The sequence below is a fragment of the Perca fluviatilis genome, chromosome 15 (genome assembly GCF_010015445.1).
Source record: "Perca fluviatilis chromosome 15, GENO_Pfluv_1.0, whole genome shotgun sequence".
NCBI classification, from domain to species: Eukaryota; Metazoa; Chordata; class Actinopteri; order Perciformes; family Percidae; genus Perca; species Perca fluviatilis.
The window spans coordinates 23,032,791-23,048,827 of NC_053126.1; the positions used below are offsets into that span (position 1 = coordinate 23,032,791).

The following is a 16,037-nucleotide window of genomic DNA, read 5'->3' on the forward strand; positions in this document are numbered from 1 at the left end:
ATTTCCCAGCATGGGGATACTTAGGCTAAGTGCTGTTTATTTATTATATTAACAATGCATGGTACAAAGGATCCTTTGTACACCTTAGGTAAATATGGGTATTTGAATTTCAAAAGCATAGCTACAGTAACACTTAATGTCACACTATACAGTGAGAGCCAGTAGTTATTTTTAAGGTAATTATTCATCTTTTTGATGACAAATGGGTCTCAGTGGTGGAATGTACAGTAACTTAATACATTTTCAGTTAAGGGGTCCTTGGTTTAAAACACGTTGAAGACCCCTGGCCTACATGATTCAGAAATGGGCCATACGGCATGAGTACTTTTACTTACTTTAGGTAGCCTACTTTAAGTACATTTTGATGCTCAACGTTTGTACTTTTACCTTCGTAAAAGTAACAGTATTTTTACACTGTAATTTTACTACTTTTACTTAAGCAAAATAACCTAAATCTAAATACTACTCCTTCCACTGCTGGTATGCCAATACTTTGTTTTATTTTGAAACAAACACAGCGTAGCATCCGGTACGGTCTTGGCTAACTGTCGCTAGCTTGTCGTTCGCTTTGGGACGACGCTGTGGGTGTTGACATGTCAGTGTCACTTGGTCAGCTGATTGCGGGTCTTAAAGCTTCTTGGCTAATCCTGCTAGCCCAGCTTAGTTAGCTTAGCCTAGCTGGATGTTTGTTTTTGTTAACGTTACTCCATAGATAGCTATTAACGTAGTCCGAAACTTCTTAAAAATCTTAATATTTTTTTAAACGTATTTTAAAACTACTCTACAGTCGCCACCGGATCGTTTTGCGGCCTGAAGTTGCCGTCAGTGAGGCAGTAATTATTGTGGCAGGGAGGGAAGGGTGAAGTTGCTCTCCGTGTATCTGCATTGCAGCCCGGTGCTGCTGATGGAATTCAAACACACAACAATGGCGACTCCCAGTCCTAACAACTCAACAACATCTAGCAGCCACAACAGCAGCAATAACGCAGGATCTGCAGCACACCACCATAACCAATCCCAATCTCAGCACATTACTACAATGAGCAGCATGCAGGGTAAGTGTAGGTAATGTGCAAATATCTGCTTGTAGCCGGGAGCTTCCATTCTGCTGCAGTGAAGGTTAATGTTAGCAGGGCTAGCCGTGGGAGGCTCAGGCTACTCCCAGGAATGAAAGAAATATTCCCAAGGGAACGGACCAGCATATTTTTTTCCCCCAAGAGGAACGTGCATGATTTGTCAATTGTCATTAATTGGACAATGCATTATTTTCGTACGAAATGCATTTGACGTCTTATTACCATTTTGACATTTTGTTGTCACATTCTGTTCTCTCTTGTCTGGGGTAAATCTCGCTAAACTCCGTTCCAAAAATTGACAATTGCATGTCGGAACTATGGCTACATATGTTATTAGAAGCATATTGTAAAATCTTTCTTTTGTTTTTGAAAATCTTTTAAACCGTAAAGATGCACTATTCCGCATAGATGTAATACACGATGACAATGATCAGTAGTGTGTCATCGTGTATTTGAATTGCAGCTCCCTTGACATTCATGCGTCTTCCACACAAATACAACGGATTGCACTTCACTTCTCACTCTATGTCAGTGTTAAATATGCCGAATGGATCAATATACTTTCACCGTTAAGAAATCATGTGAAATTGGGTGTTTGTGGTTGGCCATATGCAAAATCATTGAATTGATTGTAAAGATTGATGGGTTTCCATCCATTAACAACAACATTTGCAACATTATCAAACATTAGTGAGTACATGTAACTACTTGTATGGAGTGAGAAATCTGCTCTGGGCTTTTGAGGGCTTCTGCTAGGGCCGGGCAATATGGAGAAAATCAAATATCACAATATTTTTTACCAAATACCTCGATACCGCAAGGATATTGTAGGGTGCTTTCACACAATATTTACACAATGAGAGTTTAGATAAATAATCACCAGCAATGTGGATATAATGACTACGTGGTAAAGGCAGATAATAGGACAGTTACAACAGTCTAGTAAGTTCAGAAAAGTACATCACTTTACTGTAATGCAGCCTTTTAAAACCAGGAAAAGACAACACTTATGTCATATCACAATATTACGATATCCAAAATCTAAGACGATATCTAGTCTCCTATCACGATATCGATATAATATTGATATATTGCCCAGCTCTAGCTTCTGCACAGAAATATCTAAACCAGTCTCTTCGCTCCAAACACATCTAAATAAAAGGCTCATGTAATAGTGCTGTATTTCTGTACAAACAATGTCTCATTTTAACTTTCAGAGTCCAACACCTGCTGGAGATGTCAGAGTGAAACAGGTAGCTACACACTTTATTGATTTCATAGAGTAGAATAAGCGGTTTGATTAGAAATCCAATTAAAGTTTACATTTGCAATACAAGATGACAAGTTCTGGGAAGCAAAATGCATAAAAGATAACCTCCACAGATCTGATTTTTATACATGATTAAGGTTTTATCTATCCGTTCAGTCTTGAATGATGTTTAATTCAGTTTGTGTAGTTAGCACTTTGGTTGATTTATTTTTTGATTTAACTTTCACCTGATGGTTTAATGAATTAATACAGTTAGATTTATAACTGAGATGCATGATTTTATTACCCATGATTCCCCTCTTTACACAGTAAGAGATGCTACTTTAATACATCCTAACAGTAATAATAACCCAGGCTTTAAAGGTCCAGTGTGTAACATGTTTAGTCGTCCATCCATCCATCTTTGTCCGCTTATCCGGTGTCGGGTCGCGGGGGGGAGCAGCTCCAGCAGTCGTTCATTATCAAAATCTGTGTTGCCAGTTCACAAACTTGTCCTTTTTCATGAATGTTTACCAGCACCATCAATTCCAAATATTCCTGTTGGCTTGAAATTTTACATTTGTGTTCGCATGAACTGAGGTAGACGCTCCATATTCATGCGCACATCCTGAAACACGTTAGCCGGTAAGGGACATACAGGACATACTGCTCCACCTTTCGCGTTTTCGCTGTCACATGATAAACTCACAGGGTGCTGCTAATGCTGCTAATGGGTATCGTAGCTTCCCGGCCCCGGCAAGTTTGAAGAAGGAAACGTGGAGGACCACACGTATTCAAAATCCAAATTTCTTCTTCGCCCAGAAAAAGAAAAAGGATATTGAAAAGAGCAAGAGACCGTTTTTTTTAAGCGTGAAGGCTACCGTAGCTGTAATACGTCCTTTTGAACTGCGTGGCGCGAGAGAGTTGATTGCGCTATAAGATCTCAACGCTAGATGGGAGAAATACCTACACACTGGACCTTTTAAATGCTTTGATTTATTTGATTTTTATAATCCTACCTTATCAGGTATCTAATACTTAGCCCTGTTGTATAATCCTGTGCTTTAATTCACATTTCCCTGACCATGTTTCACCTTTTACCCTACTGCTGCTAACTAATGATTTCTAACTCCTGACATGATGCCGAATGATGGTGAGCTGTCCCAAGAAAATGTTTATTAAACTGTAATGTGTTTTTCCATGATGGTAATCCATACTCATTTGTAGATCCCTTTTTCATTTTTGTTTCATCTGCAGTTAATTTTGCCTCCTTTTTTTTTTTTTTCTTTTTGCTGTTCCACCGACTGACATACTTCACCAAACTCCTAGTTGTTTCATAAATGCGGGTGCATGCTAATGCATTACCCTCCAGATGATGCATTTAACCTGCAATAGATATGTTTGACATGTCAGCAAAGCAAGGCCAATTTCTGTGATTACTTGTCAATCCCAAAAACTGCAGGATTCTTCTTAAGTCCTGGTTTGTTGGGTGAAACGGACGCCTTTTTTTTTTCTTGCAGGAAGAGGTGGATTTAGAAGAGGGAGGTAACATTAGGTCTAACTAACAAAGCAGTCTCTCTTTGAGAGGACATAACAAGCTGGCAAAGTGAAGGTGAAATATGAAGAAAATAAAAGCTGTCTTCTCACCTCTAGGGTTTCAGATAAACCTGTCTGGAGCTCCCCCAAGTAAGCCAAACCTCTTTTGCTTCAGCACCAACAGTTCTCATCCCTTTGTTTCCGCCTGACAGTCTGGTATGGGGGAGTCTGTCCTGCTGTTCTCAACTAATCCAAGTCAAGACTTCTGATGGGTTCAAGTAGGCTTGTGCCGGTAGCTAATAGCTCAGTGCTTAACATGACTTCCTCAGATAACAGGATGTGATGAAGCTGCAGCATTTATGGAATTTTTTTAATCAGTGTTACTTTTTTAATTTTTTTATTATAAATCCCTTATCATTTCCACATCAACTACCTACTGCAGAATGAATGCGCTGCCTAAAAAGTGCAGTCTGGTTTCCTACTGATTACCGGTAAGCAACTTCTTGCCAAAAACAATTACAGGCAAATTGTATTTGCTCTCATCGGCACAAGCCTAAAATTCAGAGCTTCCATTGATATTTTGGCACGTGATCCTCTGAACGGATTTTTACTGTCTGTCCTCGGTGTGGTAAAAGAATCCTCCCAACTAAACTGTGTTTTCATTAATTCAATTCCCACTTAAATACTGTAATGTAGGCTCTCCCTAACTGGTTTTCAGTGTGCAACTAACAAGCAAAACTAGTGCCTGTAGTGTTGTCACATTACCTTTTTGTTTTCAACCGGGTTTGTCTTTTTTTTTTTTTTAAATTGGCATGAGTGCACCTGAGCATAGCACTTGCTTGTCGAGACAGGGTACACACACTCCAGAGTTGTCATTTCAAGCAATGTTTTGCATTCAAGCCGATTGGAATTCAAGCACACACATTCTTGTGGTATTTTGGGTGGATCGCTGCAAGTGTGGAGCGCTGTCCTAGGATTGGAAGGTGAAATCAAAGTAGTTGGCCTTGAGAAGCATGTCATTTATTAAGTGGTTTCTTTTTCCCTTTTTATTTTGTGTTTATGTGTGGGTTGGTGTCTGTGTGTGTGTGTGTGATCTGTGAATGTAGGTGTTTGGGATTTTAGCAGCATGCTACGGTTCTGTTTCTGCATCAAATATAGGATTTACAGATATGACAGAAAGTAGTGAATTTGGTTCTACTGAAATCTTCAGCGCAGCTGAATGTGTTAGGCTGCTGCTGAACAGGTGACACCGATAAGATCGGGTCGGGCGATATGACAGTTTATACACTGAAATGATATACATTTTCAACTGTCATAGTCGTCATATCGCAAAGCAGAGAGCAGGATGAATAGTAAAATTCAAAAGGTTTTTCAAATATGGAAAGTACTATAAAAATGTAGAAATATATCGTGATAGAAAATCACCCACTCTTAAGGCCTTTACACACTGGGTGTGTGAGGAATAAAAGACACAAAAATGGTAAATAATCGCCTGCATCAAACTGTAACGGCAGCGATTCAAATTTGCGAGAGTTGTTCAATAAAAGGTTTGAATATTTGTGCCAGCTCATCTACCACGGCTGGTTAGGATGTCGGAGGGACAGTTTGAAGTCCTTCTCGGGATGCTGCTCAAGCGAAGTATTCACGTTCTGGTTGAAAGTACCCATGCCAAAAAAAACAGTTCGGAAAAAATATATTGACGTGCAAATTATTGGCACACAAAAAAAGGCCTTAAAATGGTACCTTAAATCTAGTAATTGGATTAAAGTCATAATGTAAACCACTTTTTTGAAGGCCTAACAGCATCCATTGATTCTTTAAATGCTGATTAATGTATAGTACGAGAGTGTTATTCTACATTTTCCTTATTGTTAAGAAATTCCATAAAAAGACCAAAACTAGTCTGTCTGTGGCTCATTGGTTCCTTCTATAGACAAATCTCAAGGAACACCTCACAAATGTATAGTTACACTTAAACAAAAACTCTGGTCACTGTAGTTTTTAGCAAACAAACCGGAGTAAATAGTTCTTTTGTTGGGAACTATTTTCAGCGGCGGATTAATCCACATTTGGTGCTCTAGTGAGTATTTGTGGCGGCAGGATGGTGTATGTGGGATTGAGTCAAATAAACTACAGTGTGTGTTTGTGGTAATGAAGGAACATTAGGGGGCAACAGTGTAGCTCATTGATGTTTTTTTTAACAACAATGGAGCTCTATGGCACATAGGAAGAAGATATCAGACTGTGATATATACATACATACATACATATATACACACACACACACACACACACACACACACACACACACACACACACACACACACACACACTACTTAATACATTCATTGTTGGTTTTGGTCTTTTAATGAGATTTGTTGACAATGCGAGAAAAGAAAAAAACTATATCTCCAGACTTATCCATGGCTCATAGGTGAGTATATTTATGGAACTATGACAGCAAATTTTGAATTTATTTTGTAAAACATCCATATATGGTGATGCAGAAGTTGCCACTTCTTAGCCCTTGTTCTATGGAAAGCATGACATCCATGGATTTGAGTAAATTTGGATAAATTTACTTGTCTCCTCACTCCATCCGTTATCTCATTTTATGGTTTGTGTTGGTTTTGAAATTCTGACCTTCCATGTGGGGTGAGTTTGCTTCCAGTCTTGCTCAATCCTCAACATGTGTTGCTTGAATTAACGTCTGATCACGTTACCATTTTTTCTTTTTCTTTATTTTTTTTTTCTTTCCCTTGCTCAGGTAAACGCAAAGCTCTGAAGCTGAACTTTGCCAACCCTCCGATCAAACCCGCGACTAGATTCACACTGAACACGGCCGGGCCGCCCTTTCAAAACCCGCACATGTGAGTAAACCTTCCAACTGTTGTCGTCATGTCAGTCCTGGAAAAAAGAATTCCCAGGGTTACTACATTAAGAAATTTAGCTTGTTTCTGTTCTCTTTACACTCATGTGTATCACTTGTGGTTTTGGGGCAGAGAGAGGCTGAGAACACACAGTATTGAGTCATCAGGAAAGTTGAAGATCTCCCCGGAGCAGCACTGGGACTTCACAGCCGAGGATCTCAAAGATTTGGGCGAGATCGGCCGCGGGGCTTACGGCTCCGTCAATAAGATGGTGCACAAGCCGAGTAACCAGATCATGGCGGTCAAGGTAATTTCCCTTTTATATCTACGATATGTAGATATCCAGGCGCAGATTTTATGTCGACTACGTGTCTTTGTTTAAACTTCGTGTTGTTGTTTGTTGTTTTCACAGAGAATTCGGTCAACTGTCGACGAAAAGGAACAGAAGCAGCTGCTGATGGACCTTGACGTGGTCATGAGAAGTAGCGATTGTCCCTACATCGTGCAGTTTTATGGCGCTCTGTTCAGAGAGGTGACACCAACTCTCATTTCATCATTAAAGTGATGTATTTGAATTTCTCAAACTCACCGATTTGACTTTCTTGTGTTTTCAGGGCGACTGTTGGATTTGTATGGAACTTATGGCTACCTCGTTAGACAAATTTTACAAATTTGTATATTGCTCATTAGACGACGTGATTCCAGAGGAAATATTAGGGAAAATAACATTAGCGGTAAGTCCTCGTGACGATCCGGTCCCACTTTTCAAAAATAACGATGCCGGATTTTCGACTCCAGCAGCTAAACCCTTCTCCGTGTTTTGCAGACTGTGAAGGCCCTTAACCACTTAAAAGAAAACTTGAAAATAATACACAGAGGTAAGAAGATACCTAATCTTATTATCCCCAATCTGGTTTTGCAGACCTTCGGGTGTCTTTTTAACCGCCCTTTTCTCCTCACCCCTCCTTCAGACATAAAGCCGTCAAACATCCTCCTGGACAGGAACGGCAACATAAAGCTGTGTGACTTTGGCATCAGCGGTCAGCTGGTGGACTCCATCGCCAAAACCCGAGACGCAGGCTGCAGACCCTACATGGCAGTAAGTTACACCGAGCTTGTGGCAAAGTGGACGGTCACAACAGGTTTCTGAGAGATGAGCACATCTAGCTTTTTTTTCTATTGAACTTCATGAGAAACCAGGAATGTGATGCTGAAACCTAGTCTTGCATCGCCGGACCTACCTCCACAGCCCTGTGGCGTAAGGTCTGGCTACGCCACACATACATTCTGGGATAGGACCAAACCAACCACAATGGTCTTGGGCGGCGCTAAGCTTCGGACACACGCTCTGCAAAATACACTCAGCAAGCAACTTGTTTTGGTGAAATATTTGCACCGTGCAAAAGAATAACGCCACATACAATATTAAATGAAGGTAACTGTTCACACAATACAATAATGTGAGCTGTTAGCTGGATACATGGTTAAACTTAATTTGCTCTTACCGGTGTATCACCCTGTGTATTTTGTCCATAACAAATCTCCGCCAATCGGTCCCAAAACATCCCAGTTAGATTATAAATGCCGTAAACTTATTCTGTTGTAAGTCTTTACAGTCATTCACCGCATGCAGGCCTACCTCATTGCACAATCCAAATTTCCTTCAAAACCTGCCATTGTCAGTGTGTAGCTTGCTAGCTCAGAGTTTGTTGTTGTTTCCCGATGCGAACAGAGTTTCAGAACGGCAACAGCCTGACGCCCCGGATGTCTGATCTTGGAAATGTACTTCCGTTGATCCAGGCTAGCTGAAACCAAACTCGTACGCTTCTCGGCAAGTTGACCAGCAGGACAAAGACAACAACATCATGGTGGAACTCTTCCTAAAGATCGTGTAGTGCACAGGGACAGTGGTAGAGGTTTGATCAGCAATGGGTCTCCAAAGTAAAAGACTCTCCTGAATGCTGCTTCTGCAACTGTATTCTGTTTGTCAGTCCCATAACTCAGTAAAATAGGAAAGAGATACGAATCAGGGCAGGCGTCTTGACCCGTCTGCTGACACAGGACAGTAGTTATATTTTGGAATGTGTATAAGATCATACCTGATGAATGACTAAGACCTGTTAGAAAAGGGACATCAAGAAGTGTCTGACCTCAAAAGCTCCAGTAGATGGTTGTAATGCATCAATAGGAATGGCTATGTTCCATTTTTATTTTTTATTTTTTTTTTAAGACCTTCACAGTTGAAATGTCTTCTGAGGCCACGGATGATATGATACTAGCTTTGAAAATTCAAAAGCTTCCCAGTCCAAGAGTCTTGAAATGCCAACGGTAGTGAGTTTTTGATGACTGAGCCAGAAAGTGTGTTTTAAAAGGCCCGAAATCTTGATCAGCACTACTGGATTGAGTGTTTATGGTGCTTTTAGTGCTGTGGAGCAGGAATAATCTCATTACCCATTGCATCTCAATTCCATTAACTGAGCGGCGTTGCATTGAAAAAGGGAACTTTATTCATGACGGCGACAATTTCACAATATTGCCAAGCACAGACTGATAAATGATTTCACTCACATTTGCTGTTCCTGTTTAGGGCTGCAACTAATGCTAATGATTTGTTTTCCATTATTGATTAAAGGAGGACTTTCATGTAGTTTAGGGGCTGGTGAAAAAGCATGGTCAAAGTTGAAGCAACAAAGACTGAAAAAGCCAGACTTTTAGTCCTAATATGGGTCAACCTCCAAAAACACTTGATCCTTCATTTCCCATAATGCAACTTGACGGAGGCTTATCATCCATGCCCGGTAAAAGTTGAAAACAGTCAAGCTCAAACTGACATAACTGTGATAACATCACTCGGACGTCATCAGGGTAATTTTTTTTCTTCTGATTTTTAGGAAGCTCCTTCAGAGTCACAGATTACATTTGGGCAACTGTTAGCAGTTAGCACTCTCCATGACGGGTAAACTTGATGTGTAACAATACCAAATCTTGCTGTGTAAAATCGAGGGAGTTCACCTTTTAATAAAAAGACAATTATCAATCGATTCATTGATTATATTAATTTTTTTTTTTTTTTGGTTAACATACATGGAAGAAACAATTATTTCCCACAATTTGCCACCGTAGCTAACCGAAAAGGAATAGGCTGAAGCCAAACCTTATTTTCACCTATCCTATAATATTCATAGAATCACCCAGAAATTAAATACTTCCAGTCCTAGTAATTTTCCATTTTAATGAAATCACTTCATAACCCTCAGTACTTTAGATTGTAAAGCTTTTTTTGAAACTCAACAGGGACCATTAAGGTCATTCCATAATTTAACCCATTTTACATTAGTCCTCGCTTTACCAGTTCCAAAGATAGAGAACAGTCTGAAATTACAATTACCTACTCTTAATGAAAATAAAAAAAGAATACAAAAAAATGATTGAATGTCCAAAACAATTTCCTGTTTTGACCAACATCCCAAGATCAGTGACATCTCTACTGCGTGTTAATGAGAGCATGTTTTGGACGAGCATCCTGTGTGTGTGTGTGTGTGTGTGTGTGTGTGTGTGTGTGTGTGTGTGTGTGTGTGTGTGTGTGTGTGTGTGTGTGTGTGTGTGTGTGTGTGTGTGTGTGTGTGTGTGTGTGTGTGTGTGTGTGTGTGTGTGTGTGTGTGTGTGTGTGTGTCGTGTGTGTCGTGTGTGTGTGTGTGTGTGTCGTGTGTAAATTCACATATGCACACAACATCACTGGAGAGCACCAAATGCTTGGTGGTTCAAAGAGGTGATCTCAGCGAGTCATCATCACTCAAGGTTATTTTCTGGCGTGGGGTTACCCCCCCTTCCTCCTCTCAGCCCCTGTGGTCTCTCCACAGCAGTTTCCATTCTTTTGGTGAGGCACTATCAGGACACAGCGGCACACACACACACACACACACCCACACACACACACACACACACACACACGCTCTGCCCTTGAGCAGGAAGCTTCATTCATGACGAGGTTTCACTCCGGAGCGTCCCATGGCTGTGAGCTCAGGCGGCAGGAATCTCAGCTCCAGTTTCTCGTTTCCAGCTTGCAGACTCTCTCCAGGTGTTTGATCACTGCGCTGCTGGTTACAGCAGGTTTAATGACGTAGAAAAACTGACCTCAGGACAGCTGGGGAGGCTGACGTATTGTTTGGGTATGTGGCTACAATAGAGTATAAACAACATGATCTTTACCTTGGGCAACATTCGGGTGTTGGATGAGTAATTTAGATTTCTACAGAACCGGTAGCTCTTATTCACAACTCTTTGTGGCTGTGGTTATGATGATTATTGGCTATAATGCTGTTTAGGGCTTTAAAGAGGCTCTTTGCAGTTTTTGCCATTTTTTTTCGCTGTTTTATCTCTTTTTGTTCGCAGGTTTCTCTATAGAGCTCCCCCTACAGCTTCAGAATAGATATTTGGCAGCTCCGATGTTTACTCATGTCTGACTCCTCGCTCGGTCAGTCTGCTGTTTCCTCTTTCTCTGTTCCTCCGACAATGCTTTCCTAGCTTTCTGCTTCTTTTTTGCCGGCTCAGCCATGACGATAGTGTGAAAAACTCCATCGCTACCTTGTTGTTATAGCTAGCCGGTTCCTGTATGTGTGCGATACTTCTGACGCCGAGGCCAGCGGCTCGTCGGCCGAAAGTTGCAAGGGTGGTTTTTCCGCTCACAGGCACTAGGGGGGAGCGAGACGAGCACCATTCAACCCAAAAAAAAGTCATAACCATTCCAATGACTCCGAAGCTGTTCAGTTAAGGTAAATTAAGCTGCATAGTTCCCCTTTTAACTAACAATTCTTTTCATTATTTTTATTAAACAGTTAATCATTAAGACTATAAAATGTCAAAAAGAATTAGCCCAAAGTGTCTCTTTCTAGTTGCTTATTTAGTTTTAACAACCATTTAATGTAATTCCAATGTTCAGTTCATAATGATAAGAGATAGAAAATAAAATGCAAATCAAAATTATTGTTTTAAGTAATCTAAAAGTATTTTTACTTTTAGACTACTTAGATAATAATTGACGATTTAAAACTGCCATCTAATCGTTCCCCCACTAATGCTGTTCATATGTGAAACAATGTATTTGCCATGCTTGTGCAGACTAAACACTTGCAGTCTTGGCAGATGTGAGCGGGCTCTCTGCAGTAGTCAGCTGCCGTTTCATAAAACCCATCAGTGGTGCAGCACAGACTGTCCCAGTCCGCTGGGTGACATCAGCATCCAAATCAAGCATGTAAATGGGCCAGCGAGGTCCTTCCTTCTCCCTGCAGCATTCAACACACTTCATCAGCACGTGTATGTTCTGGGGTTTGGGATGCACTGTAGGGCAGCCTGTAAATGACAGCAATTGGCAGAAGTGATCTTGTGAGGCAAGGCAGCGTTAATTGTATAACACATTTCAGCAACGAGGCAATTCAAAGTGCTTTACATTAAACAAAAGAGCAATTCAGAACTTTTGTTAAAGAGAATATAAAAACAGCTAAAATAGAATAAGACAGGTATGAAAATCAAGACGAAAAGTTACAGTGCAGTGTAAGAAATGTACAATGACTTAAAATAAGTCAGCATTAAACAGAAAAGTCTTCAGCTTTGATTTAAAAGAAGTGAGAGTTGCAGAGGGCCTGCAGTTTTCTGGGAGTTTGTTCCAGATATTTGGTGCATAAAAACTGAACTCTGCTTTTCTATGTTTAGTTGTGATTCTGGGAACAGAAAGCAGAGCTATCCCAGACGACCTGAGAGGGCTGGGTGCTTCATAATGCAGCAGCAGAAATGTATTTTCTGAGGCATGCAGAGTCATGCTGCAGTCCTGACAGGCAGGAGTGAGGGAACTTGCTACTCATGTGTGAGCTGCACAGCTGCTAATGGCATCTTGTCGTGCAGGTGAAAACATGCCCAGAGGTGATGAGCTGTCTTGGTATTCTCAGGGGCGAGTATGGAGAGCAGTGGGTTTGTTTTGACCCAGTTCACACCCGTTTCTTTCTCATAATGTAGTCTGAAAAACCAAAAACATTTTAGGTGCACAGGCTTTAAAATTGAACACTTTTCACATCATCAACTCCAGGTAAAATCGTATGCATGATAAGTGTTTTACATGCACCAAGTGTATTAGTTTTCTAAAGACTGGCAGATGAATCCCTATGGAGCTTTCTTCTGTTAATGCTGAGAAAGGCTTTAAATTAAACACGCATAGTGACATCTGGTGGTTTGCAAAACTTACAGTAGCCGTCAAGACTAAGGCCAAAGCACGACATCTCACTGATTTTATAGATTCAATCTCGTATATATGTGCAATAAAAGTCCAAGAAGCCTTATTTATCCGCCAACGAGGTCAAGTTTCCGGTTTGTTTGTTTGTCTGTCAGCGGGATTACGGAAAAACTACTGGCCCCGATTTCCATGAAACTTGGGGGGAGGTTGTAGCATGGGCCAAGAAAGAACCCATTACATTTTGGAGCAGATCCGAATCATGGGGCGGATACACAAATTATTTTTCACTTTCCTTAACGTTGCGAGATAGGGCATGGCCCTGGGGGAGGTCTGTGCTCTGAGGGCCCTTGTAGTTACATCTGTAATACTCTCTTCTTATCCCACCAATGTGTTGATCAGTAAAGCACAAAGTTTAGCTGCAAAATTGTCAAACGGAAGCGCCATTTCAGTAATAATGCACATGCTGTGATAATGTTATTGATTTTAAGCGTCTTATTGGCGCAAGAACATATATGGATTATTTATCTTGCACGCACTGTATTCTGGTCACCAAAAAGCACACATGGGCTTTAGGGATACATGAAACACTCATAGTATCTCTCTCTTTGAAATCCAGTATGGATTTTATTTAGCGGTCTACTTTGGTTTCTAAAGTCAATTGTTAATCTGTTTCCTGTTTGATTATTTTCAGCCAGAGCGAATAGACCCGAGCGCGTCCAGGCAAGGCTACGACGTCCGCTCAGACGTTTGGAGTTTGGGAATCACGCTGGTGAGTCTTAACTTGACACTCATGGTTAAAGATAAAATAAAATAGCCATCTAAAGTGCCTACCGCCATCAGTTATTTTAATAAAAAGCATTAAACTATCTCAAAGACAGTACTAACTGTTCAGTATTTACATTTGCATTTTATAGTTTATAGATTTTTGTGCCCATCTTGTATGCTTTAATAAATACAATTGGACATCACATAGCATGGTTTCTCCCATGAAAGTGGGACACTTAGTTGGTACACATTCAATAATGAATGAATGAATAATTGATGACATTTAACTGTGGAAAAATAGCACTTCTGCTCTTTTTCCCAGGAGGTTAATGTTTTCATATTCATTTTTGATTGTGTTACTGGAGGTGGTCTTTATTTCCTCTACTATAAAACACTGTTAAACAAACAAAAACCTGTATGCCTTTTTACTAATGTTGTTTTACACCTGATGTATAATTTTAGAACACCAGCTTGCCCTGATCATGTTACATGTATATCTTGTGTTTCAGTATGAGCTGGCCACAGGGAGGTTCCCCTACCCAAAGTGGAACAGTGTGTTTGACCAGTTGACCCAGGTGGTGAGGGGAGACCCACCACAACTCAGCAACTCGGACGAGAGGCGCTTCTCTCCCAAATTCATCTCCTTTGTCAACGTGTGGTAAGGAAACTGTTATGAATGCATTTTGCAGCAATATGTTACAGGTGTAAAAATGCAAAAAAAGATTACATAATCTTTTAATTGATATGTTGTAATGTCAGGAGATTGAACCTGTTAGGTTTCCAGTTGTTTCATGGAGTACAAACTCCTGCTGCTGCTTGCTCTTCTGTCCCCTGGTGGACAAATGGATGAACTGCATCCTCCTGTAACACTATTTTTTCATCCTTTTCTCAAGCCTTACAAAGGATGAGTCGAAAAGGCCAAAGTACAAAGAGCTACTGGTGAGTTCATCCTGAAGGCTACTGGCCTCTCTGTATACACTCATGAAATACCAAATGAAGGCTTAAAAATCTTTTAAACAAACTTAAATTCAGTCGTAAGAGGTTTTATTTTTTTCTTCTTTTTGGTCTTATTTTGCAGGAGTTTGTATTGACTTATAACTCGACTTTTTTCTTTGTCCACTCCAGAAAGATCCGTTCATTCAGATGTACGAGGAGCGCTCGGTGGATGTAGCGAGTTACGTCTGCAGGCTCATGGATCAGATGCCGGCATCTCCCAGCTCACCTATGTATATGGACTGATAGCAGGCTAAGACAGAAATACATAAATAAATATACACCAGTCTGCAACAATAGATAGCTACATAAATTAAAAAAAAGACAACAATGTAAAACAAAACAAATCCTTGTGTAAATTTGCTTGGTCCCCTTATTGCAGTGTTAAAAGAGAAATGTAAAGCATAAAAAAGCACCATTTGCAATAAAGGTGGTGTTCATTTCAGTCATGTCTGTATAATATATCAACACTTCTATTTCTCTCTTGTTCACAAACACACCGACGCACAGTCATGCAAGTATATTAGCAGCTGAATCAGTCAATCATATGGTCTTGACTCATCTTAATGAGGACACATCTCAGTGGTTAGTACAGTGATTTAAGAATAAAAAATAATAACGTGGAACTTGTATTTATAGAACCAAAATTGTTTGGAGATTCTGCAACTTACTGGAATCATGCTTTTTGTGAATTGTCCCACCTCTTCCATGTACGTAACTGAAAGCATTGTGTTTGGTATCATAATGGAACTTTGCTTCTCTGGGTATAAAGCAGTTTAAAAGTGTTGGTGGTCAGAATCATGTTAGACCTGCAGTCCAGTCAGTGCTGAGAGGCTGCTATCCTCACTGTACTCTGGACTATAGCTGATGTATGAATAAAGAAGGAGAAAGGAAAAGCGTGTGCTGTCTTTTTTTGTAATGGGTTAAACATATGTTTTTATTTTTATTTTTTATATCTGCGTGTTTTCAATCCGAATGTCTGATGCTGCGTGTGGTCCTGATGTGAATCTGTGATAGTACAAGCTTGTTATTCCATCTAGAACCAGTCAATAATTAAATAAAAACCTGATGTATTCAGTCTTATTTAACTCTAAGCTGCTGTACAACAAATCATTAGACACCAAGACAAACTCAATTTCTGTGGAGAAGATGTCAAACTGATGACTCGTAATGTGAAGCTATGCGGGGATATTAGTAATGTATGCTAGGCCAAAAGTATGTGGACACTCTTAGAATATTGCCTTATGTGATAGGAACATGTCATTGCAAAAACACAATTTGCCCTTGTTATTGGAAGGTTGTCCACTATTTTAAAACCTAGCTGC

General features: G+C 40.2%; 1 protein-coding gene across 4 annotated transcripts; it reads left to right on the forward strand.

Moving 5' to 3' along the window:
* Window positions 1-593: 593 nt before the first annotated feature.
* map2k4a (mitogen-activated protein kinase kinase 4a) lies at window positions 594-15,608 on the forward strand. 4 transcript variants are annotated; one of them, XM_039824345.1, is made up of 13 exons: window positions 594-1,055; window positions 2,294-2,329; window positions 3,979-4,011; window positions 6,629-6,731; window positions 6,864-7,038; window positions 7,144-7,263; window positions 7,346-7,465; window positions 7,558-7,609; window positions 7,703-7,830; window positions 13,646-13,723; window positions 14,229-14,377; window positions 14,613-14,658; window positions 14,845-15,608. In XM_039824345.1, the coding sequence occupies exons 1-13, from the start codon at window positions 905-907 to the stop codon at window positions 14,956-14,958; spliced, it is 1,305 nt and encodes a 434-aa protein (XP_039680279.1). In that variant the 5' UTR covers window positions 594-904; the 3' UTR covers window positions 14,959-15,608. The 4 variants fall into 4 exon arrangements, with proteins under 4 accessions (XP_039680279.1, XP_039680280.1, XP_039680281.1 ...); XM_039824346.1 differs by lacking the exon at window positions 3,979-4,011 and having other exon boundaries at window positions 595-1,055; XM_039824347.1 differs by lacking the exon at window positions 3,979-4,011 and having other exon boundaries at window positions 595-1,055; window positions 6,641-6,731.
* Window positions 15,609-16,037: the final 429 nt, after the last annotated feature.